Genomic DNA, 24,652 nt, shown 5'->3' with positions numbered 1-24,652 from the left:
AACCAATGGTTACAGGAGTGAAAAAACTTGAGACGACTGACAGGCCAAAGAGCCAATCAGGTTGCAGCAGTAAAATGACGTTGCATCCTCACAAGAAGTTACCTGAGCCATTCCCACAGTCTGGGTTGACTTTGCTCACAAAACTTACCTCGGAAATCTAGCACAGTATTATTACTTTAGTCATGACTCTCTGGTTAAAGACTTGAGAAAGTTCTGACTTTTAGATAGATCAAGATATTTTGGACACGTGGTGCAGACGACAGGTGAACTAGATATTCTTGTACCGTACAAAGGTAGGTAGCCTATTGGATTAAGTTTCCATTCCTTGCACTGGCAGAATACTTTTAGTTATTACACAACACGTAATTAATATTTAATAGTTTGCCTCAATGGTAGAAGTCGACCAGCTTTCAAAATGTGAGCTGCTATGTTTTATTTAACAATTATCAGCTATACAGGATTTCCTTCCCTTCCTCTGGACAGGCAGTTGTTGGTTAGTAATCCACTTTTTGTGTAAACAAAACAACTGGAAATACAACTAGCCAACAACACTGGAGACCAATATTGATGCGGTGCCAAATGTAAACATGTTTATTGGTTTTCTCTCAAGGAAACAAAATAAGGAAGAATAACCTACAGTTACCAGCAGCAGTTTAAGAGTTACAAGAGACCGTTTTGTGAAGCAAGTGTACTAGATGTTATTTGAGTAGGATTGTTTTCTATTCTATCGACTGTTGTCTCGTTTATGTATGTAAATAAACTGAGAAAATACAGTATAGAGAAAAACAGCAACAAGTACTTTACAGTTATTCAAGAAAACACAACAACTTCTATGCTCTGTTGACTGTTTTATGAATAATTGGTGCAACAGCTTCACTTTGTTAGTCTAAAAGAGTGTAAGAATAATTGCATCAGTAACTTTGCCCTTGATTCCCCCTCACATTACAGTGATCTCTTATAATGCACTTTCTTTATAACATTTATATCACCAACATTTAATTGGTAAAGATATGGAGGACCGCAGTGACTTGTATGACGTGTACACGACCAATGCCCCCCCTCACTGGGAAGACCCCCAACATCAGTGTCTGGAAGATCAGGACAATGTGGAGTGTCTCAGAAGGAAGATCAAATATTACTTTATGAACCCCTGTGAGAAGTACCGCGCTCGCGGTCGAAAACCATGGAAACTCATACTGCAGATCATCAAAATTGCCATTATTACTATCCAGGTAATATATCTCACCCATAACAGGAACAGATGTTAACTGTGTTGTTTCACCAGCTTGATAACACATTTCTTTTTTTTTTCTACCTGAATCAGTTAGTGTCCTTTGGGCTGAGCAACCAGATGGTTGTCACATTCAAGGAGGAAAATCTGATGACATTCAAGCACCTCTTCCTGAAAGATTATGCCGATGGGGGCATGGATACATATGCTGTTTACAAGCAGGCTGATGTTTATGACCACATTGATTACATAATCAAACAGGTAATTGAATGGTGGTATTTCTTTTCTTCCTTCTTTTTCTCACAGAACACCAAGAAGGCATGATTTAATCTGAACAAGTCTGTTTATTTTAATCATGCAACACATTTTCTTTTGTGTTACTGTTATATAATCATAGTTAGTCAAACTTTGCTTGCTTATATGACCAAACAGCTTAACAAGCAAGTGTCATTTGTCATGGGTTTGGACTTTGTTCATATTTATTTGTATTTTTGTAGATTTTGACTGCACACATCTAACCATAAACCACAGCAGCTGTTCCTTTCTTTTTCCACACAAAGACTGTCAAGTTGTCAACAAACCTGACCTTATTATACCTGAGATTTCAATTCTTAATTTCCAGTTTGGACATCTGCACAACATCACAGTAGGCAATCACGCATACAAGAAAAATGGTGATTTCTACACGCCCCTGTCAGTGTGTCAGGAGTCCTACAGTAACGCTTCCATCTACCCTGGAAATGAGACCTTTGAAATTGATGCTCGTGTGGAAACTGGTGTGTTGGCATGATTATTTGAGTTATGCTCAGAAAAGCAGAATACTTAAATACATTTAATACGTTTATGTGTTGCTTGTTTGTCATTGTGTTTTTTTGTTGTTGTTGCGGCTTGTATCTACAGAGTGCTTTGACATTTATCCGATGTATAATCCGTCATTGCAGGAAACACTTCCACATTTTGAATTGCATTTCAAAAGGTTTGCATTTAACATTTAATTATAATCAATTAAATAAGGGAAAATAATGTCCACTCTTAATTTTGTAGTCGCTGTAAAGAAACTGTTGGTTAACATAGCTGCTCTGTTTTCCAGGATGCTCTCTGTTACGGTCACATTTGTTCTCAAGGCTATAAATCTGCAGACGGTGAGACATCGAGAGCTGCCTGACTGCTACGATTTTACTGTTATTGTAAGTCACTTGACTTGTTTTCATGACTCAGTAAACACAAGTGGATCACGTGTCAGACATTGTCTTTAAAAAACAGTGATGTGATGCACCTGTTCGCTTTATTGTTGTCATAACAGGGACAAGGATTCCTAGTGACACTGCTCTTGTTCTCACACTACAAATGGGGGTTTAAAGGAAAAGAGTCGGTGGGAATCTTGGTGTTTTTAATGAAACTACTGAGGACATATCTGAGCAGTCTTTAAGTAAAGTTAAGCTGTTTGCTCACCGTGCCTGCTATGCACATAGTTAAAGGTTATTTTTAGGGCCTGGAAATTGAATGTTTAGCTATAGGGTTTTACTGTATGTATACCTATTTAATTAATGTCTTACCTCCCTTGAACACAATCTCTGGTTTACAGATCACTTTCAACAACCAAGCTCACAGTGGAAGGATAAAGGTTGACCTGGACAATGATGTAGACATCAATGAATGCCGAGACTGGAAGGTGGCAGGGGCATGTAAGTTTGCTGAGATGAGTTTAGTCTGAGTTGTGTCCCCGATTTTATCTGATTCATTAAGGCTGCTCTTTAAGCTTGAGACTTTTCTGTTAATAAAATCTGTTTGAAGATCGTCCTTTTAAGGTGAGAGTAATTACAATTTCCCTATTCCCTCAGCTGCCAGGAACATATATCTGACTGTACTGTTTGACTGCCTCATTATTGTAACGTGCATCATGTCGCTCGCCCTCTGCACACGCTCAGTCATCAACGGGATTCAGCTGCAGCTTGTAAGTAAATGAAACTGACAGTAAAGCACAGTACCTTTTGCTTTGTTCAGATGTAAAAAAAAAAAAAGAAAATATGCTTGTCTGATGTCTATACTGTGATATATCATCTGATTGTTATGTATTCATTATTTTATTTTTATGGCATACAGGACACTTTTGATTAACTTTTCTGGTGAATACTTTCTTGTGTTATTTATGTACATAGGGCTTACAACACCATGTTTAAAACATTTTTAAATGGCATGCTATCCCCTTTTTTATTGACTTTTTTACGCTAACACAACTTTCTTTTTTTAATACATACTATACTTTTATTTTCAAGTGGATACTGTACTTTGACTTTGAAATACTATATATTACTTAGCTAATATTATAACCTTTTATTTTACAGAAATATTCACATATGATTTGTGTGTGAAATCTTGGTTAGGTAATTACAGCTGGTAAATAAATGTAGTGAAGACAGAAGTACCATATTATAGTAGAAGTGGCATGAAATGAAAATACTTAAGTACAACAACTTCTAATCTCTACTTCAGCACCTGAACCTCGAGTCTGTACCTGTACCTCAAGTCTGAGATGAACTAGTAATTAGTCCAAACGGAAATAAAAAGAATAACTACATCTGTTTCCTTCTGTTTTAACCAGGCGTACACTCTTTACAGCCAGAACCGCTATGATAAACAAGTCCCATGGTCAGACAGGTTAGAGTTTTTGAATGGTTGGTACATCCTGATCATTGCTAGTGACATACTGACCATCATTGGCTCCATTCTGAAGATAGAGATCCAGACTAAGGTAATGGGGATTTTCTGTAACAGTAAATTGAAATGTCTTTGAATATTGCATCCCGACATTAAAAGCTAAAAATGTCCTTAAGTCACATTTGAAAAAAAACAAACACTTTTCTTTCAGGTACTCACAAGTTATGATGTCTGCAGCATCTTCCTTGGAATAGGCACCATGTTTGTCTGGATCGGGGTCATCCGCTACATGGGCTACTTTAGGAAGTATAATGTAAGACAGTATTTATGGAATAACGCACATGTTTATTGAGTGCCTCAAGTAGTGCAATAACTCAACATTGTTTTATGATAGAGATGCCATAATATGACACAACATTAGTAGCATTTAACATGTTTCTTCTATTACCAACTCTTAAAGGGGATGCTGATAAACTTTTTTTTTTTTCAAATGGTTAAAGATAGAACTACCAGTATCTGATCAACAACCAAACTCCAATCTCCTTTTTCTCTAACAACACATCCTGTGGGACCAGAACATCACATTTGTGTCTGTGAATTTACGTATACTGGTGTTCAGTGTACCTTTTTCAATTGTCTGTAGCTATTTTCAGATTCTCATCCTGACACTGAGGGCGGCTTTCCCAAATGTTGTCCGTTTCATCTGCTGCGCCGGAATCATCTACCTGAGCTACTGTTTTTGTGGCTGGATTGTCCTTGGCCCGTATCATGAGAAGGTAAGGGGTGTTTACATGATTCAAAGACTGCTAGAATTTTGCAAAAGCCAAACTAGGAAATAATTTAAAAACTAGTTAGGTTCTGGCTGCTAGTATTAATAAAAAAATCACAGGGGTTAAAAAAAAAAAATCCAAATTGATGATATAAAATATAATAAAAATTCAGATGCTACCCAACATTATATATTTAAATGTGTTGCACCAATACCAGCGGCAAGAGAATGCATTTATTATTATAATCCAATGATACAACAGTTTCTGAAATGTGACCTTCTGCATAATGAGTACTATTTGTATGTTTTTAATATAATGTATACTTTCATACTTTTACTTAAGCAAAATGTAAGATTTTCTATCACTGGTTGATTCTTAACGGCTCTTTGATGTTTGTCTTAGTTCCGGACCTTAAACACGGTGTCCGAGTGTCTGTTCTCCCTGATTAACGGAGACGACATGTATCCCACCTTCAAGAACATGAAGCAGAAGAGCAGCCTGGTGTGGGTCTTCAGCAGAGTCTACCTCTACTCTTTTGTCTCACTCTTCATCTACATGATCCTCAGTCTCTTCATCACAATCATCACTGACACCTATGACACCATCAAGGTGATGATTACTATCATTTTGGATATGTATAACACATTTTTATTATGCCTCCTACCTAGTTTTGAAGGATTGTTTGTGTGCTGGTTATACAAAGAGGAGTAATGTTGTATTTGCAGTTTTTGCCACACTGTTAGCTGTGCCTTTTTTCTTCTCATTAAGCAGCAGCAGCAGCAGAGTGAAACCCCGACATCTGAGCTGCAAATATTCATGTCTGTGTGTCAAGATCTGCCAAACTCTGGGATGTACAGGCTGGAGGAGAACAGCTGCTTCTTAAACTGCTGCGTCACCAGGTAGGTCAAAACCATTCAGGGCGCCCCTTAGCAATAATTAAACTGTGGATTCAAGCTCAGTGTGCCCAAGCTGTTTAATCCTTTTTTCTAATTGCCGGTCATAACATCTCTAATGGGATCTAAGCTGAGACTTTTTTCTTTCAGGTGCAGGACGCATCAGGAGAGGCATCAGGAAAGGCTGACTTCAGAGGCATAGCAGGGCTTTAAAGTGGAATTATTATTAAAAATGTTATAGTTTGTACAGTATAACCTAACAATTGTGGCACTTTACACTTACATTCAAATGTACAGTCTTCAATATGCCTTTAAACATTTCTCAGGTGATTTATTTAATGAAAAAGGACTTTTGAAGGGTTTTTAAGTGCTAAAAAGACCTCAAAGGAAGCTTAGAAACAAAGGGATTTGAGTCGCTAATAATATGTGGTATTTATGATGCAGAGCTCTTTGTAAATGCACTTTTTATGTTGATTTGTAGATTTGAAAAGAGAAGATTGTAAAACATTAAAACTGGAATTGTTTTTCCTTAATATATGTCTTGGAATGATCCCACTGTTGTACGCTGATAATAATGTACAAGGTTAAATAAATAAGCTGCTATGTAAATTCATTTTAGAGATTTTATTTCTCCATTGTTTCAATACAAAAGCTAATATAACTTCTTTTTTTCATCACACTAGTAAAATGTTATTACAATAAAAATCCCATTTCAGTTTATGGCAATGATAACTCCCCTCTCAGCTTTTAATATAAAACTGACAGACTGACAGGCTATATTGACACGCAGATGCTATAAATGGATCCACAAGTCACCACTGCAGCAGTAGAAATAGATGTGGGCATTTATTTCCCCAGAGAGGGTCTGTCATTTGATCCTGGGTTATTGTTGCAGGGGTCTGAGATCAATCCAAACCAAGATGTGTCATTCAGAGATGGTACAGTTGCAGATAGAAAGAACAAGCAGTGTAATGTTTCAACTTCCTTGCGACAGATTCATGTAACATCTCGTGTCCATCATCGTAAAGTACAAATCTATTCAGAATGGCTTATATCCTTGGATACAGTTGTCCAAAAAATACGAACCACCTTGACCCACTGTTGTAGCTTGATGCAAGCTTCCAGAGTAGGCAGACGTCTATGTAAACAGGCAGGAGACCACATAAAAAAGGGTGCAGATCACCCAAAGACAATTTCATTTATCTAAAAACAAGTCCATGAGGCTTGAAAACCTTATCTTGTGTTGTTTTGAGATCTTGATTCCTTATACAGTAGCGTCCCTTTTACTCTTGGCAGTGCCATCTCTGTCAGGACAATCCAAGGAGGAAGGAAACAAGTATTTGGGGTTAAAAAAAAGAATGTTGAGAAGACCAATCGAAGCGTAGGTACTTCATCTTATATTCGGAAGAAAAATGTCCCTCAGAGTCAGTCTGGTTTGGATTGGGTGACACCAGCGGGCGGCAGCACCCGCTGCTCTTCCATCCTGTTGGATTGGGACCGCAGAATGAGACTAAAAAAATCCTCATCTGGAACGGTTGGTCCTTTCGTTTTGGGAGGTGGAGCAGGACACCGCTGGTCGTTCAGTCGGGAGCCCTTAACATTATGAGAGACAGTGCAGCTCTATTAGTTCCAGTAACCACATTGGTATCACTGCATATTAAGGAAAACTGGTTAGCTAAATTAAGTCTTTTGAATATACACATTGTGTAATTACAATGTACAAATACATAGAGTAATGGAGATATTTAGCAGGTACAAAAGTCTAGTTATTATGTGTTATGTTAGTAAATACCTGCAGTTGTTCCTAAATGTAAACTTCCTTTAATTATACCCTAAAAAGATCCTTGTCTACACCTTGCCAATCTGTAACTAAAAAATAATGGGTATATTGACTACCCATACTGTTAATGGCTTCCAAGAGGGATAGTACTGTTTGTCAAGCTTTCTTTCTTATAGATCTATATTTTCACAATCATTTCCAAGAAGATTCCTGGAAAGAACAATGTAATCTGGAATGAATGAACTATATCAATTGGTGCACTTTGAATAAATAAATACAAATATATTGCTGATGAAGTCTAGTGACTGTTTAAAGTCTGTTTAGACACATAACAATATATATACAATTGAACATGGACTTAAGATATATCCCAGACTTAATAATAAGAAACATATATATTTTTCTGTAAGAAATATGGTTCAGAAATTACAGGGCGTTTTGGTTCTATATCTGTGATGTAGAAAACAAAGACTCTTTGCTATTGCTTGGGCAGCTAACCATACACTGGATTTATTTTTCTTACCTGGCACTTCACCAGCATGTCGAAGAAGACATCCTCTTCCTCGGGCTGCTCAGAGCTGGCCTCAATGTGACTGTACAGGGAGGGTGTGTGATGGGCATCTGTACTGGAGATGGGGGCTGGGGGGAGAAACTAGTATTAGTCAGGATGTGAGAAGGCTTAGTGAGGGAGAAGATAGAAATGGTCACGGATTGGTCACCTTGTAGCGGGACTTGATCTGTGCTTAAGGTGGAGGGTGTAAGAGGCGGGTTGGATGTGCTGAGCCGTAAGCCAGGAAAATGGCTCATGCTCACTCTTTGGTCGTCCAGGCGACGGGCCTGGGAGCTGGCCAGCAGCTCCAGGAAATGACCAGGATCCTGTAAGGGTGTTTCGCCCTCCAAAATAGCTAAAAACAGAGATAGTCAATTTCTGGCTGATTTGTAACAACGTTAATTTATTACTCTTAGCTGCTCATTTACTCCTACATAGCATTTCGTTCAGATTTGAAGACCTAAAATAAAGGAGATCGAGACAGTAATTCTATGACGTTCAAACATTTCTTCCCAACATTTAGGAGAAAAACTGATTGGCTTCCAGTACAGAATTTTATTAGGATGAGTATTTGCCTTGTAAAAAATAAAGGACAAACTAAATTACCTTAATCCAGTATAACATTTTGTATTCCATGAGTATGAAAAATGGTCCTTTTAAATATCGTGTGAACACAAGGGGCTGACTCACATTTCCTCTCAGCTACAGGTGGGGTGGAGGAATGAGAGGGAGGAGCAGGGAGAGGGCTCTGGTCATCTAATAGCGAGCACCTTTGGTCGTCCATCCTGCTGCCTTGGAAACGAGACAGGAGATCGAAAAAGCCATCCTCTCCAACAGTGTCCCGCGATCCCAGCTACAGTGTAAGAATGAACGGCAAATAGAGTTAATAACATTAAAAAAGGGGGCTCCTGATCATTAAGGTAATCAGTATAGCCCAAAGTCTTTTAATGAAAACAATCAGAACACAGGAAACGACAGCAAGTGATCCTGCATCACTCTCAACTAAAAAGTGGCTTCTGTAACAGCAGCGTTTAAAAGTTTCAGAGGAAAACAAAATAAAAAAATAGTTTTTAAATGGTATATAATTGTTCTTGTGCAAAGTAACTATAGAAACATTTGCAGTCCTGTGTGTGTGGAAACAGAGGCCATAACAGTTTTGACACCACTATACAGTTTGTAATATAAACAGTGTTTTTGTTTTTTTGGTTTTAATACTGTACGTGGACAAATATTGCTCAAATTGAAGCTGTGTAAAAGGACACTTGGTTATACTTTTAACTTTTCCTCGAGGGAGACTCATCATTGCTTATCTTGTGGATTGATTCCATGGATGTTACGAGTGAGAAGGGCCATCTGATGCATTAAGATATACCTGAGCAGACACTGGTGCGTCCAGCTCAGGGGCTGAGGGCTCGGGGTGGTTTTCGTGCTGGTCTTTAGGAGGGGATTTGTTGTTCTTCTGCTTCTTGCTTTTAAGCCGGTTGAAGAGGAAGAGCTTAGTACACGCCTTGATGGTGTAGTTTTTGGAAGACCCTGGGAATACATCCTCTTCCATGTCCTTTACATTCAAAGAACAGATTGGTAATGAGTAGTGCTGACAGATTCATGTTAGGCCTTGAATGTTTTACCCGTGCAAACACTGTAGGGACGTGAACAAGTGCTTGGGAAAATATTTTCTTATTAGTTGTTTTATGACAGAAACCAACATTTCTGCTGATTGGCCTACATGTCCTTGGAGTCGTAGCAAGTGACTCATTGAATTAAACGAGACTGTCTCTAAGCACCAAATTCAGTGTGTGGTAATTCCAATTGGGCAGTTCTGAATGTTACAAGCCAGATTTCAGATAAAGACTAAATGTTTCTATTAATTTGAATTAAAAGGAGTACTACATACTTCACATCATTAGCCTTCGCTGCCTTTTCATACATACCGGATGTTCAGATGAGTCCGCAGTTTGATTTTTGTCAGGAGTTGGACTCAGTCTCAGGTTCTCTCCACTATCTCTGATCCTTGAAGGAGAATTTAGCCCTGAATAAAAAAATAAGAAATCCAACAATGAGTTCACCTTTTAATATTTAAACAGCACTTTCACAACTACAGGAAAGCAGTGATTTAAAAAGGTGTCCTGTGGATTCCTCTTGGAAACACACACAAGCCATGTTTACATTAAGTGTTGCTTGTCAAAACTCCTTGTGTGTATTGTATTTTTGAGGATTTATGTTTACTTTTCGCAATGTTATTCTTTCTTGCCTTGTTGGTACAATGCTGTGTTTGATTTGGGTTTCCAGCATGCTTATGAGATTGCATTCCTAGCCCTGCTTCATGAAAAATCCCACACAGGTTATTTTGAAGGATACATTAGAATCGAATGCTGCCTTTTCTGAAGATCGGAAAAATTTGGTTTTCCATATCACAAAATGTAACATCTCTAAATGCGTGTTTTCTGGCAGTCACGTTACTAATATGCTATGACACAGATTCACGAGTATGCTACATGCTCCAAATAAGGTTTGTCCTGAAAGCAACAAGCATTTCTACAGGGTGCAGATTTACTTTGGAGGCTTTGGAGACTCAGTGAGCCTGCTGGCAGGGCCGAGCTGTTAGTGTTGGTGTTACGGAAGATGTTGGAGTGCATGTGGGAGTTGGACTTCAGGCTTACGACCAGCCGTAGGTCCGACAGGTTCATCCTGGCTGTTGCTTCACTGTTTTTGTCTCCAGTCTGCAAGATTAGATAATGTAATGAAAAGCTTAATGAGAGCATGTAAATCCAGAACAAACACACTATTGCTGAGTGGGATTAGTTTTTAAACACTGGCAGTATGTCCGTGAAAAATCTGCATGCAAAACAAGCTTTAATTCCCTGCTGTTATCCATACAACCACTAGAGGGGGCTGTGGCCTGATGGCTGCTGCTGATTGCACTCAGAGGGGGGAAGGTAAACAATAAACAGTCACCTCTTTTGCAATTTCCAGATGTTTCTCAGCGAAGTACATAGCTTGCTGATGATTCCCTAGGGCGGTGTGGGCATTTCCTAGACTCCAGTACGCTCGTCCTTCACCGACTCTGCAGCGAGACACAGAGAAACAGGACGAGCAACTTCAGCTGACATTACGCAAGAAGGGGAAGGGCATTCATCACTATCATGCAGTACAATCACACAAACCTGACCATAACATGTACATTTCACAACAACAGCTGGTACTCAATTTCATATTTATCCTGTTTTGTGTTTATGTTCCATAGTACAAAGAAACCTTTATTATTAAGAGATTTTGAAATTGATCAGACACTTTCAGGAACCATGGTACTTCAACATTATAAATATCAGCATTGCTTTGTAGAGCTTAGCAGAGGGAAAGACTATACACACTGACACATCTTGTGATTGGCCTTTTGATATTCTACTTGTTCAAAGAGGAGCACATTTTAAATGTAATCTATAGAAGAACTTCATGTTATAGTTATAATAAATGAAGATATGTTGCTGTCTGCTGACATCTCATTGTGGGAAAAATGTGATATGATATTAATCCCATTGCAGGACCCAAAATACTCTTTCCTTGCTTTTTAGGGTTTTGCCTTTTTTTTTTTACTGTAGCTTCATGGGTGTTGGCAGTAACACCACCACATTTTGGTAGGTAGTTAGCTCAGGGGCCACCTACGTAGAAAGTATACATGCTCATTATACCTCGATCTAAGAAAGTATGGCAAAAAGCTGACAGCAAATGGCTTTTTATGGCCGCTACCTGTCATTGAGGTCCTGAGCAATGACCAGATGTTTGAGGTGGTAATCAATGGCTCTCTCATAGTCCTGCAGAAGTGTGTAGGTGTTTCCCAGGCTGTAACAGGCCTGGGCCTCCACTGCTTTGTCTTTCAGAAGCCTAGCCAGCTGCAGAGTCCTCCTGGAGGTAAAAACAGAGGAGGAAGACGGTCAAAGAATGTCTTGGGTGGGAGCGGGAGAACGATAGTTATCTGCTGCTTTCTTTTCTTTCTTTGCTGCAATTTTCCAAGGGCTGCTGTCTTAAGTAAATGATGGTGTAATAGATCAAAACCTTCAGAATGTTATCAACTTCTACTTGTGAACACCTACATGTTTACATATCTGTGCTTCTTAAAAATTATTGTATTGTTTTTAGCACTTTTTTAGTAAAAACAAAAAAAGCATTCCAGGATCAGGACGGTGAAGTGAAACGCATCGTTATCATTGTTGTTTCATGTCCAATGATGACATCATGAGGTCATTTGTGTACTCACTTGTAATGGCCTGCCGCTACTTCAAACTGGCTGAGGAAAATGTGAGCATTGCCAAGGTTACAGTGGGCCCTCCTTTCAGCGGACTTATCCCCAAACTCTTTAGCGATGAGCAGCCTCTGCCAAATAGGACAAACCGTAGTATGCACATTAGTCAGGTCATGAGTTAAACAAAACATTTTCATGTAATCGGGGAGAACAAAGCCAACATTTATTACTGATAAAAACTGAAATAGACTTAACTTAAACACTTTTAAACAACTGGTTTAAACTAAACACGGGGACGAAAGACCATTTGAAGCAGGTGATGCGTAGCAGACATTGAAAGCGTTACTGTTCCACATACCTTTTCATGTGCAGCCGCTGCCGCTTCAAAGTCACCAAGAAGATAGTAAGTGTTGCCTAGGTTACCATGGGTGCGACCCTGAGCTGCCCGATCACCCAACTCCTTCACCAGGGAAAGGTTTGCTCTTTATGGAAAACAAAACAAGGGTAGGCAAATACACATTATAAGGCACATGCAGTAAAGTATAAGCAATGCAGCTAATCGCTCAATTATGAAAAAACAAACAATAAGAAATGTGTTTTCAGAATCCCCCGCCCAATCCTTTCCACTTGTTTCCTTGTGATGATTAAGAGGGCTTTTCATAATATACACTTTGACAACATAATATTTCAGGTGCGTTCAGGAGCTTGACCGTAGTTTAAGTATCACCACCTCTGAGCATGAAACAAGGGTTACAATTAGATTAAATTGCTGAGTTAATTGACCTGGATTATGTTGTCAAAATAATATTTCCAAGGTCCAGACTGAAATTTCCCACTCGACAAAATATAAATACCAAGAAATAATATCTTGGCTACATTTCACAGAGCAGTTTTTTGTCCTATAGAGATCATTCCTACAGGCTGATTGAAATGACAGGAATAACTTCATCACCAACTTGACAACTTAAGCACCAGCAAAAAGTTAAACATATATATACATGCGTTTAACTTTTTATATATATATATATATATGGTATATGTGGGGCAAAGAAGTATTTAGTCAGCCACCAATTGTGCAAGTTCTCCCATTTAAAAAGATGAGAGAGGCCTGTAATGTTTATCATAGGTACACTTCAACTATGAGAGACAAAATGAGAAAAAAAAATCCAGGAAATCACATTGCAGGATTTTTAATGAATTAATTGGTAAATTCCTCTGTAAAATAAGTATTTGGTCAGCTACAAACAAGCAAGATTTCTGGCTCTCACAGACCTGTAACTTCTTCTTTAGGCTCCTCTGTCCTCCACTCGTTACCTGTATTAATGGCACCTTTTTGAACTCGTTATCAGTATAAAAGACACCTGTCCACAACCTCAAACAGTCATACTCCAAACTCCACTATGGCCAAGACCAAAGAGCTGTCAAAGGAGACCAGAGACAAAATTGTAGACCTGCACCAGGCTGGGAAAACTGAATCTTTAATAGGCAAGCAGCTTGGTGTGAAGAAATCAACTGTGGGAGCAATTATTAGAAAATGGAAGACATACAAGACCACTGCTAATCTCCCTCGATCTGGGGCTCCACGCAAGATCTCACCCCGTGGGGTCAAAATGATCACAAGAACGGTGAGCAAAAATCCCAGAACCACACGGGGGACCTAGTGAATGACCTGCAGAGAGCTGGGACCAAAGTAACAGAGGCTACCATCAGTAACACACTACGCCGCCAGGGACTTAAGTCCTGCAGTTCAGACGTGTCCCCCTGCTTAAGCCAGTACATGTCCAGGCCCGTCTGAAGTTTGCTAGAGGGCATTTGGATGATCCAGAAGAGGATTGGGAGAATGTCATATGGTCAGATGAAACCAAAATAGAACTTTTTGGTAAAAAACTCAACTCGTCGTGTTTGGAGGAGAAAGAATGCAGAGTTGCATCCAAAGAACACCATACCTACTGTGAAGCATGGGGGTGGAAACATCATGCTTTGGGGCTGTTTTTCTGCAAAGGGACCAGGACGACTGATCCGTGTAAAGGAAAGAATGAATGGGGCCATGTATCGTGAGATTTTGAGTGAAAACCTCCTTCCATCAGCAAGGGCACTGAAGAAGAAGCGTGGCTGGGTCTTTCAGCATGACAATGATCCCAAACACACCGCCAGGGCAACGAAGGAGTGGCTTCGTAAGAAGCATTTCAAGGTCCTGGAGTGGCCTAGCCAGTCTCCAGATCTCAACCCCATAGAAAATCTTTGGAGGGAGTTGAAAGTCCGTGTTGCCCAGCGACAGCCCCAAAACATCACTGCTTTAGAGGAGATCTGCATGGGGAATGGGCCAAAATACCAGCAACAGTGTGTGAAAACCTTGTGAAGACTTACAGAAAACGTTGGACCTCTGTCATTGCCAACAAAGGGTATATAACAAAGTATTGAGATGAACTTTTGTTATTGACCAAATACTTATTTTCCACAATCATTTGAAAATAAATTCTTAAAAAATCCTACAATGTGATTTCTGGATTTTTTTTCTCATTTTGTCTCTCATAGTTGAAGTGTACCTATGATAAAAATTACAGGCCTCTCTCATCTTTTTAAATGGGAGAACTTGCACAATTGGTGGCTGACTAAATACTTTTTTGCCCCACTGTACATGTGTTTAACTTTTTATATATATATGGTATAGAGCATCCAACCAGCTATGAGGAATTCTGCTGGCAAATGTATAAAAAGTAACAACGTAGGAGTTCAGCATGTTACTTGGGGGTATTTTTATACAAGGTAGAGCAGTGGGATGATAAAATATAAATATGCTACTGTGTATTTTGTCCTACTTGGAAAAAAAACACATATTTTCCAAGCAGAGACCTGATATATTATTACATTTTCAAGGTTTCAAGGTTTTATTTGTCATATGCACAGCAGATACAACGTATATGTTGGCAATGAAAATCTTATGTCGCGTGCTCCTCCAACAACTCAACATACATGGTGCAAATAAGATAAATAAAATAGTGCAAAAAAGAGAGAAGAATATTTTTGGATGGTATGTCATTCCGGAAGAAGTAACATAGATTTGACTTCACTTGCAACTGCGTAATACTTTGTTTAGTAAGACACTAAACACTAAGTTGACTGTTCACATACTTGGGGAACCTGGGAGTTGAGAAAAAAAGTCATTTATCAGGTGAAACTGTCTGTAGTGTACAGTTAAAAAAAATAACACTTATAATGCAACTTTTGACAGCAACTTCACTCTTTAAAAAAAAAAAATATCGGGATTGGGCTAGTTGTTTGGCATGTCCTAGATAGGACAACAACAAAATAAAATGTGTTTTTTGGGAGGAATAAACCTGCGACACAGCAGCAGATGTATTGTGAAATTACCAATGAAGTCCCTTGCACTATTCCTCAGGCCTTTCCAAACATATGCGAAACAACACATATTTATTGATTAGTGATGAAGACTCACTCGTAGTAATGTGAAGCTTTCCTCAGGGCGATCCTGGCTTCCTCTGGGAACTCTCCTGGCTCGGCTCCAGTCCAGCAGATGTTCTTGCCCTTTGCGTGGTACACGTTCCCGAAATTATACAGCGCACGAGCCTGCCCAACCTACAGCACGCACAGCACATTTTCAGAGACGGAAACCAGAGTGACTAGTGCTGTAATTACATACTTAAAATACACTGACTCTAGACTTGCTTGTTTTGCATGTGGGCTGGCAAACTATTCTAAATTCTGGTACGTCGATGCTTTGCAGTTATCGTGCATACCAAAACTGTTCTGTGGCTTGTGTGGTATGACTGAAAACAAATCTGAAATCCCTTGATACTATTCAAAGTAAATGGGCCATTTAGTCATTGACTGGCCTTTTGATTACAGGACAGTGAATAGGCATCTATTGTCAGTTTGCTAAGAAGGGCTGAAGGAGTGTTGCACGTATAACTAAATAACTCTTAAACATAACCCACCTTGTCATAAATGGCTCCAGTGATATCCAAATGTCTTTGGCAACAAACCACGGCTTCATCATACCGTCCTAAAAGCTTTAATGTGTTCCCAAGGTTACCGCTGGCTTTCGCCTCACCAAGTTCATCTCCAATTGTTCTGGGATTTCAATGGGAAGAACAGGAAATGATTAGACCTGAATTTTAGTGTATGAAAACACAAGAGGCAGGAAAGTATTTAAGGTTGTGAAAGTGTTTACCGAGTAAGTGTGAGGTCATGCCGATGGTACTCCAGGGCTTTGTTATACTCCTGTAGGTGAAAGTAGGCATTTCCCAGCTGGCTGTAGATGGCGCTAAGTATTTGAAGGTCCTCTGTTCCAACCTGGATGGCGGACTCGAAGAAGGATACACCGGCACGATAGTCACCAGCCTTACACAGCCGCTCACCTTCCAGAGCCAAATCCAGACACGATGACTCCATCCTGTGAGCAAGTGAGAATGACATGAGAACTGAAAGAGAACTATGTCCAAAGTGAGGACATTGCCTTTACTTTATCAGGAAGATTCTAAACTTACCTCTCTAAGGATTTTGTAAACAAAGGCTTTAAAGACGGGCTTAGCACAATCAAATATTGTTGTGATCAACACATTCAAACAGCCTTGGGTGGTACAGTAAATCAATAAACTAAATGAGGCAAAATAAAGGATTTTCAAAAACAATTATTCTCCCTGAGAACGAAGTGATGTCCTCAGGTAGCTTGCTTTGTCTCACAAACAATCCAGTTATATAAACTATTATTGTAAATGAAAGACACACAGATTATCCTTACATCTGAGAGGCTGAATGTTGGGGATCTTTATCTAATAAATAACGATTATCAATTTCTCACACATTTAATCTTCTGTTGCTCAACTCAAATTGCCACAAATGTAATTCACCATACACTACATCCAAGAGATGTCTCGTCCATGATAACATGCAGTCAGTGGTTAGTTAAATTCAGGAAGTACAGTGAATGAACCAGCATGTATACTCTGAAAGCGTTTACGTACAACAGATGCGAACGACACAGCGAATGTTAGGCAGAGAGTATTCCAGGCCATGTGAAGCCACAGACACAAGCTATAACTCCAAAATAGAACAGAGCACTTCCTGTCTCTTGTGAGGCTTAAAAACCCCCAAAATAAAATGTGTGCCTAACCATGACACAAAGTCAAGTCCTACGTGTCTGTGGTAAGGACGACCATTTAGAAGCGTCCACACCCTTCCTAAAAAAAAAAATCGGATCATCCGTTTTCATCAACATCAAATTGCTAGCAATAAAAAAAGATTACATCATACCCTAGTTAAACAAATCCAGTCATGCTTGGGTGCACAGGACACCCAGCATCTACTCTGATGCTGCAGAACATATCCCACTAGTCTTACATTTTGACAAAACAGCATGTGCTTCACATTATTCAGACCTAGAAAGCTATGTTCACAACTTCTTTATATTTTCTTCTAAGTATTTGCTAACATGGTTTCTGAGATATAACTGGATTTCCGTGCAGATCGCATGAAAACGTAAGAGATGCAGATGTGTATAAATAATGCCTATACAGGTTTATGACTTTAGGCTCGTCTTCTGATATCTAACAATGTCAAACCAAGTAAGGGTAAGACATCTAGCTCTCCACAGGTGAGGACTTCGCCCCCATGCTGACATTTGAGCCACCCATAGAGACCCAGGGCTTTAAGAGAACTAACCCTACCTAAATAAAGTTCAACAAAATGCAAAAAGATCAAACTGTGATTTATTGGCTGCAAGACTTGTATTTATTATCCTGTCTCAATGTGTGAATGATTGAATAATATCTGGAAAAGAACTACAAATCAATGTTGCTGTGCCTTCACCTATGGGTTTTCTTAATTTAAAGCTCAATCATCTCCATTCGCCACCGGTATGACTTACACACCTTGGTGGCATAGATGGAAGTGTTTAATCTCTTCTTGACAGCAGGGACCTTCTCTCAAAAGTACGAGTCGGTGCAGAGACTTCATAAACTTATATTAAAAAATGATTTATAGCTCGACACAATAAAGAAAATGCTGTATGCTCTAAGACCTTTCAAATTGGCTGTTTTTTTTATATTTACACGGGATGTGAAATCTAGGGAATATTTTGTTTAGTTTTATTTGAAATAAAAAAGAAAAAAATTCTACTAAATGGGTTCCTTACATTTAACAGAACAAAGTAAAGTGACATGTGACCAATGACCAGGCCCACCTACCTGTTGCATCTCCCCGTTTTGATGCATTGAAGACAGCTTGACGCGGAGGACATTTCAAGTTTCCTGATCACTCTCTGGAGCAAACACAGCTCTTTCAATACGACACCCGTTACATTCTCCTCCTTCTCATGGACACACATAATGTACACAATGTCCCAAGTTCAGAAAAAGAAAAGAAAAATCCAGCCCTCTTGAATCTGCTGCTGTCCCTCGTAGCGCTGTGCTAACCGGTTGTAACGGCAAAACAAAGGACTTAATCTGCTCAGCGTTCACATTGACCTCAAAGATTAGGTGTCGGGGCAAGAAAACGTTTGTTTAATCATGTGCAGATTAACAACAGGTCGTTACCACGCAGAAGTGATCAAAGAAAGAACGGTTAGATAAATTTAGCCGTTTGTCGTTTTTCACTACGATGAGCCATTGGTAACCTGCAACTCTAAGCCACCTGATGGTAAGTGCCACTTCCAATTAGGCCAGACGTCAGTGGTAATTCTTTTAAGTGGCTTCAGAGGACACTAAGGCTATTTGCTCAACACTCCAAGAAATAATCATCCAGGCTCAGGCAGCCTGGATGTGAAGGAATTATTCTAGAGAGCCCATTAATAATAATTTACGTGTATGATCATACACGTTTTAATAAGATGGATTACTCATTTTGGGATTTCCATAATTCTCCATGATCCCGTTGGGAAAATTCCAGCTGATATTTCCAAAGCGTCCAGCAAGTAATTTGATTCAAACCGGAGAAATCTTAATAACCAATTCTCCAATGATGTGCCCTCTAGGGGTAGAAAAGGCATTAGGCATTAAATCCGCCACCTCAGTTGACCAAAAATCAGTCAAACATTATATAATAAGGATGAATATTGTGGATAACGCAAACTCTGTGCTTGTGTAATACTTTCAGACTACTATAAATCAGTAGGGATGCTTCCTAAACAGTAACTCCGAACAGAGTTGACTCTAGTGCAGTTCTTCTTTAGCACCAACATTTTAGAAACACACCCAAAATCTAACAGTTATTTCTCACTGCCAAAAATATATGATGTTAGTGCCTGAGGCTGGACCTGCAAGTGTCTAGTTATCAGATTCAGTGACAGGTCACGGACTAGCCTGCAGGTTATTGAAACAGAGAGGAATTTGTTTAGAGGAAAATGTGCAGACGGTACACAGACTTGACAAGGCTTGTTTGTTATGCCAAACATTACAATGGGCTGATGCAATGGATGTCAACTCTATCTGCATTCAGAAGCATAATCTCACAATTGTTTCAATCTTGCCATGAAATATTTACATTGTGGTCAGAGAGGACCTCCTGTGGTCTGCTCAGCATCCTTCATCAGTTATCCAACAGGTGTCATATGACTGGCACTGTTGTGACTATTTTAACATCATGACACATAAATGTGTAAATATATTAATTAAATCAAGTAAAGGCAGTTCTACAATGATGAAAGAAAAAAATAAAAAGAACAAGGTCTTAAAAAATATTTGCCTATTGATATACTGTATATAGAATATATTTCTTAATCCATTAAGCTGCAACTAAACATTCATTTTTGTATTATTGAAAGATATAAGTAGCCCAAAAAATTGAATTTTGGTAATCAAACATCATGAAGCAAATATATACAGGCCCATCAATGTCATTGAATTTAAGCTGTTATAATAATATATGAAGCACTCAATGTAAAAACGTCTGATTCTACACTTCTCAGATTCAGAAAGTATAGAACAACAGTTAATGTGAAACTATGCAGCCTACCTCTGGTGGACATGAAGTAAATGCTCCCTGTCCTGTACACAGTGCAGGTTAACACTGCCATACATGACAGTCATCCTGGAAGTCCCGACAAGAGCCAGAGCCTGAACCACATCACAGATGCTCGTCGACTGCCAGGCTGAAGGGGTATTTGAAAGGAATTTGGAAACTAACTGAGAAGGAGTTGTCCCTAGAAGAGGCTGAATACTGCCGTGCATGGCTGCCTTTGGACTACACAGAAACTTAACCGTCATAGTATCTCCGTCCCACCTCTTATCTTGAAACTGGAGACGGGGAGCGAGAGTAAACACTCACTGACACACGCAGCCATGTGGTACATCTTATTTCATTCATTCAACAAACACTGTTGACTAGAAGCTATCAGTTCAAGAGCAGAAACAATAAGTCAGCGATAAGAAGATCAAAGGAATTGCCAGTAATTTTCCTTTGTTAACCATTTTACTAATTTTCTTAGCAAAATGTGCCTTAAATAACTAGTTATGTTCCTAAAATATACATTTGTGTGTTTTCTTATGAAACCGATGATAGTGAAGTGAGGACTTTTTAGCTATAAACTTGCTCTTAAACTGGTTAAACTTCATAGATCAAGATTTAATTGACTAAAATATCTTTATAGACCAAACCATTTAAAGATAGTGAGAAAAATCATTGATACAATATCTAACGATAAAAGCAATCATTAGCTGCATCCAAATGCAGTTCTCAGTTTAGTTCAACGCAACAATTTCCTCATGTTTCTTCAAGATATAATATGCAACTTAATCAATAAATAAGTAAAATGCAGAAAACATGCTTTTGCCACAAGCTAACATTTGTAGAATAATGACTTCACATGTGGATATTTAGCGGGAAGTATTTAAAAACAGGTTTGTCATCTACTATTTTTGGCTTCACTGTGGTATTGAGTGCAACGTTAACCAACGGCTTTAAACCACTGTAGGAAGGATCCTATTTGATCAAAAACACTCGGGAGCATGTCAAAACAGAAACTTGAGATTCAACTGATCAGACAGCTTTTTACCCACTCGTCACACCTCTTTGTAATGTGCTCACTCACTGTGGATCTTTCTGCACACACCATTGCATTGAGCTGAGCTGAACGCGTTTGCCTTTCTATTGGCTTGAATGAGCCCATTACACTATGACCTCATTCACTGACTAAACGATTTCACACTCAAAATCTCCTGCCGACTCACTTTTTGTTGATTTCACTCTAAACTTTAGACAGCGTAGTGCACATTAACAGTCCAAGGGTGCAGGCAACTGTGATGCAGCAGCCACAACGTCTGGAACCGTCACACCTATTCAAAGTAACTCTGGCGCTTCACTGTTTGATCTGTCTGCATGTTTGACATTGTTTTTTCACACAGTGTTTTAGACATGGATTGTGGCTGTCAAAGTAAAGAAAAGATAGTAGCTGAACTGAAACATTGCACTGAAAAGAATATATTGATTAACATATACTGTAGATTATTAACACAATTGGGATAACCTCTGCAGTTAATTTCAGCACTTCTAACCATTAGGCTTTGAACAATTGCTTATTGGTATCAAGGAACATTAAAGGATCAAAGAACAGCAGCTGAGAAGAATACCTATACACACAAAGATGTTTTCTAGTCGACTAGTAGTTGTCAATTCAGGCAATTAGGCTAGTCGACTAATCGTCTCAGTATGATATATTATGATTTATGAAATGGTTTCAGTTTCAAAAGCCTGATAAAGGCCGTTAATATAACAGGTCCGTTGTGCTTCACATGAAATATAAAATACAACTGTAATTATTAACCGTTGAAATATAAATTAAATTGTAGATGTAGAAAGCGCATGAGAGTCACAGCGCACCGCACGGACGGAGCGGTCCGCCCCACAGCGGTACAAATAGCAGAAGCTCCAGTTAGGATTCTTAATATGTATGTGTGTGTGTGTGTGTGTGTGTGTGTGTGTGTGTGTGTGTGTGTGTGTGTGTGTGTGTGTGTGTGTGTGTGTGTGTGTGTGTGTGTGTAAGCAGCGAGCACACACAGAGTAGGCTATTTTCTAGTTTCTATCATTCATATCTGAATATAACAACCCAATAAATACTACACAGGAAATGGATACAGCGACAAATATGCTCGTCTGCAAAAATCCCTCCGCACATTATGCCCTGATCATGAAATGAAAGCTTGAATTGATCGTTTTCTGAGCTCAGAATGATTATAGGCTATATTACATGTTTATATATGTTGATACAAAGCAAGCTGACACACTGCTGCTGTTTTCCTCACAGTCTGAGCTCCGTGTTTTGATATGATGGCGTTAATACGGAGGAACCTTTATTCCTGTGATTGCATGTCACCTTTTTGGGGTCGTCCTTTACTCGCTCAGAAGGATCGCACACTTTGGATATAACGCCCGACAAAATAACTTAAGGACCAGGCACAGCTCTGAATGTAGTCTGAGGGGGTTTCCGGCTGACGCGCCATAACACATGCAGCATGCGGATGGACCTTTTTTTTTGACTAATCGACTAACGATTAGTCGACTAGTCGGGGGCAGCCCTAGAAGGAACCACCAAATACTTTCTTTTGTACTTGGGTGGAAAAGTACAGATTTGGAGTATTGTAAGTTTAAAAAAGCTATTTCAAAAGTCTGTGCTCTAAGGAAGGTCATTCAGTCACATATGCTAAAAATAAACCCATAACCATTTCAACACGAACACGCCCAACAAATCCCTTTCCAATTAAGGGAGGCTCTCTAAAGTGAAAACCATATTTTCTTTTGAAGAACGCTCTATTTGAAGAAACCATCATTAGAGACTTAACCCTAACTCTAACCCTGCGTGGGAAAGAGGTCAAGCTAAGTTAAATGGAAAAATTAGCTGCAACACCATCCGTGATGTTCCTCTGTAATCACAGCCTTTCTAGCAAAGTTTGGTGTGCATTTCAAATACGTAGTGGTTGAAAGAAAAATTATTTTTACTCAAATACTGTACTTAAGTATAAAATGGTTGTACTTGTACTTTACTTGAGTATTTTCCACTTATGCCACTTTATACTTTTACTGCTGGAAAATACTGTAGTTTTTACTCCACCACCCTTATTTTACAGATTAAGTTACTACCTACTTTGCAGATTTAGGTTATTAATACAAATACTGAAACTCAATATTATTGTTATATATATTATTATAAATGAAGCTAACAAGTAGTACAAAAAAGTATTCAATAAACCTCCACATTTACCAAGTGCAAAATTGAAGTAATGAACACTTTCATGCATCAATAATTATATACAATTATTAAATGGGCCTTTCTGCTAAATTAGTAATTTACTTCTAGTAAACTTATTTAGATGCCAAATACTTACAATAGTAGTACAATAAGGAATTCAGGACTTTGACTTTACTACTTGTTTTTCATTGTGGTATTGGTACTTTTACTTAAGCTAATTATTTACTTCTTTCACCTCTGCAAATACGCATTATAAGACAAATGTTTGTAAAACTATACGCAATAATTTTAAAAGTCTACCCTTTCATGCGTCTTAAGGTATCAGAAACTCTTGTGTGCTTTTTAAAAGTTTATGTGGGAACCTGAAAGTTAGTCACATTATTTTTTAGTAACGCCTCAGGATTACACGGTGATGATGACTGTTTGGAAAATTACACGCTATAAATGAGTCAGTTTATTATGAGCATGCCATCACATGCTTGCTGTCTGACAGATATCTCAGTCCGTTAACCATAATATAACTTTAAAAACAAGTTTCAAACCAGGAAATGTGAAGAAAGCCGCAACACAAGCTAAAGTTTTAACGCCTTTTGCTATCCAACCATAACAGCGAAGTGAGCACGACAACACGACTGACGACAACAAACTTTTCAGGTAATCAGTTCACCTACCTCAAACTGAAGAACGCCAATTACACCAAAACAATAGCGTCTGTAAATATCTTCAACCAAGTTGCGGGATTTTTAACTAATCTGTTCGCCCAGTTGTTGTCTAAACTACTCACTTCTCCATCTGGGAGGAACTCTGTCCAGGGAAGCAGAATTTGTGAAGCCACTCCTCGCGCTGAAAATCTGCCTCTAATTAGGATTCCACGCATGCTGCCTTCAGGTACCGTCGGAAATGTTCTCACTGCTGCTTAAGCGTTAACCATCGCCCAATCAGATCTGTCCAACGTAAAGTTTAAGCATAAACTCTTTGATTTAAGTGTTGCGTTTAAAGGGAAGAGGACATTTGAAGACCTTTACTGCTTGAATATGTTGAAGATCTCTCCCGCCCCCTGTCGCAGCAAGTGTCTCTGTGCTACTTATTGTGTAATTCGACATTTCCCGATTTTTAGAGCTACAGTTTCAGAATCAAACAAATGCCCCTGCCTTTTTAAACATATTTTTAAAAAAAGTTAATCCTTTAGGAAATGGGAATTTAAACCCTTTTTTCCAAATATTTGCTTTCAGTTCAACAGGAGGGGTCAGGGTCACTCACTACTTGACTTTGCTGCTTTTGAAACATTTTGGATATCTTGTGCAAAAATCTAAGACAAAACCCAAGAAAA

General features: G+C 38.8%; 2 protein-coding genes across 7 annotated transcripts; one reads left to right on the top strand and one right to left on the bottom strand.

The window, feature by feature from the left end:
* The first annotated feature begins 106 nt into the window (after positions 1-106).
* Positions 107-6,278, top strand: mcoln3b (mucolipin TRP cation channel 3b). Of its 2 annotated transcripts, none has more exons than XM_063891236.1 (14): positions 107-293; positions 1,009-1,232; positions 1,325-1,492; positions 1,854-2,007; positions 2,132-2,207; positions 2,322-2,418; positions 2,817-2,916; positions 3,073-3,185; positions 3,834-3,983; positions 4,101-4,202; positions 4,543-4,665; positions 5,062-5,268; positions 5,431-5,558; positions 5,703-6,278. In XM_063891236.1, exons 2-14 carry the CDS (start codon positions 1,011-1,013, stop codon positions 5,752-5,754), a joined length of 1,692 nt encoding a protein of 563 aa, XP_063747306.1. In that variant the 5' UTR covers positions 107-293; positions 1,009-1,010; the 3' UTR covers positions 5,755-6,278. The 2 variants fall into 2 exon arrangements, with proteins under 2 accessions (XP_063747306.1, XP_063747305.1); XM_063891235.1 differs by having other exon boundaries at positions 5,428-5,558.
* Positions 6,162-24,293, bottom strand: LOC134869537 (G-protein-signaling modulator 2-like). Of its 5 annotated transcripts, none has more exons than XM_063891233.1 (15): positions 24,107-24,293; positions 16,315-16,536; positions 16,079-16,214; positions 15,580-15,719; positions 12,481-12,604; positions 12,138-12,253; positions 11,630-11,785; positions 10,838-10,946; positions 10,437-10,602; positions 9,814-9,911; positions 9,255-9,440; positions 8,573-8,735; positions 8,052-8,237; positions 7,856-7,971; positions 6,162-7,145 (listed from the first exon to the last, which is right to left on the bottom strand). In XM_063891233.1, the coding sequence occupies exons 1-15, from the start codon at positions 24,112-24,114 to the stop codon at positions 6,978-6,980; spliced, it is 2,094 nt and encodes a 697-aa protein (XP_063747303.1). In that variant the 5' UTR covers positions 24,115-24,293; the 3' UTR covers positions 6,162-6,977. The 5 variants fall into 5 exon arrangements, with proteins under 5 accessions (XP_063747303.1, XP_063747304.1, XP_063747299.1 ...); XM_063891234.1 differs by having other exon boundaries at positions 23,994-24,183; XM_063891229.1 differs by lacking the exon at positions 24,107-24,293 and adding an exon at positions 20,094-20,359.
* Positions 24,294-24,652: the final 359 nt, after the last annotated feature.

The sequence above is a fragment of the Eleginops maclovinus genome, chromosome 9, assembly GCF_036324505.1.
Source record: "Eleginops maclovinus isolate JMC-PN-2008 ecotype Puerto Natales chromosome 9, JC_Emac_rtc_rv5, whole genome shotgun sequence".
NCBI lineage: Eukaryota > Metazoa > Chordata > Actinopteri > Perciformes > Eleginopidae > Eleginops > Eleginops maclovinus.
This window is presented reverse-complemented; position numbering and strand designations above follow the sequence as displayed.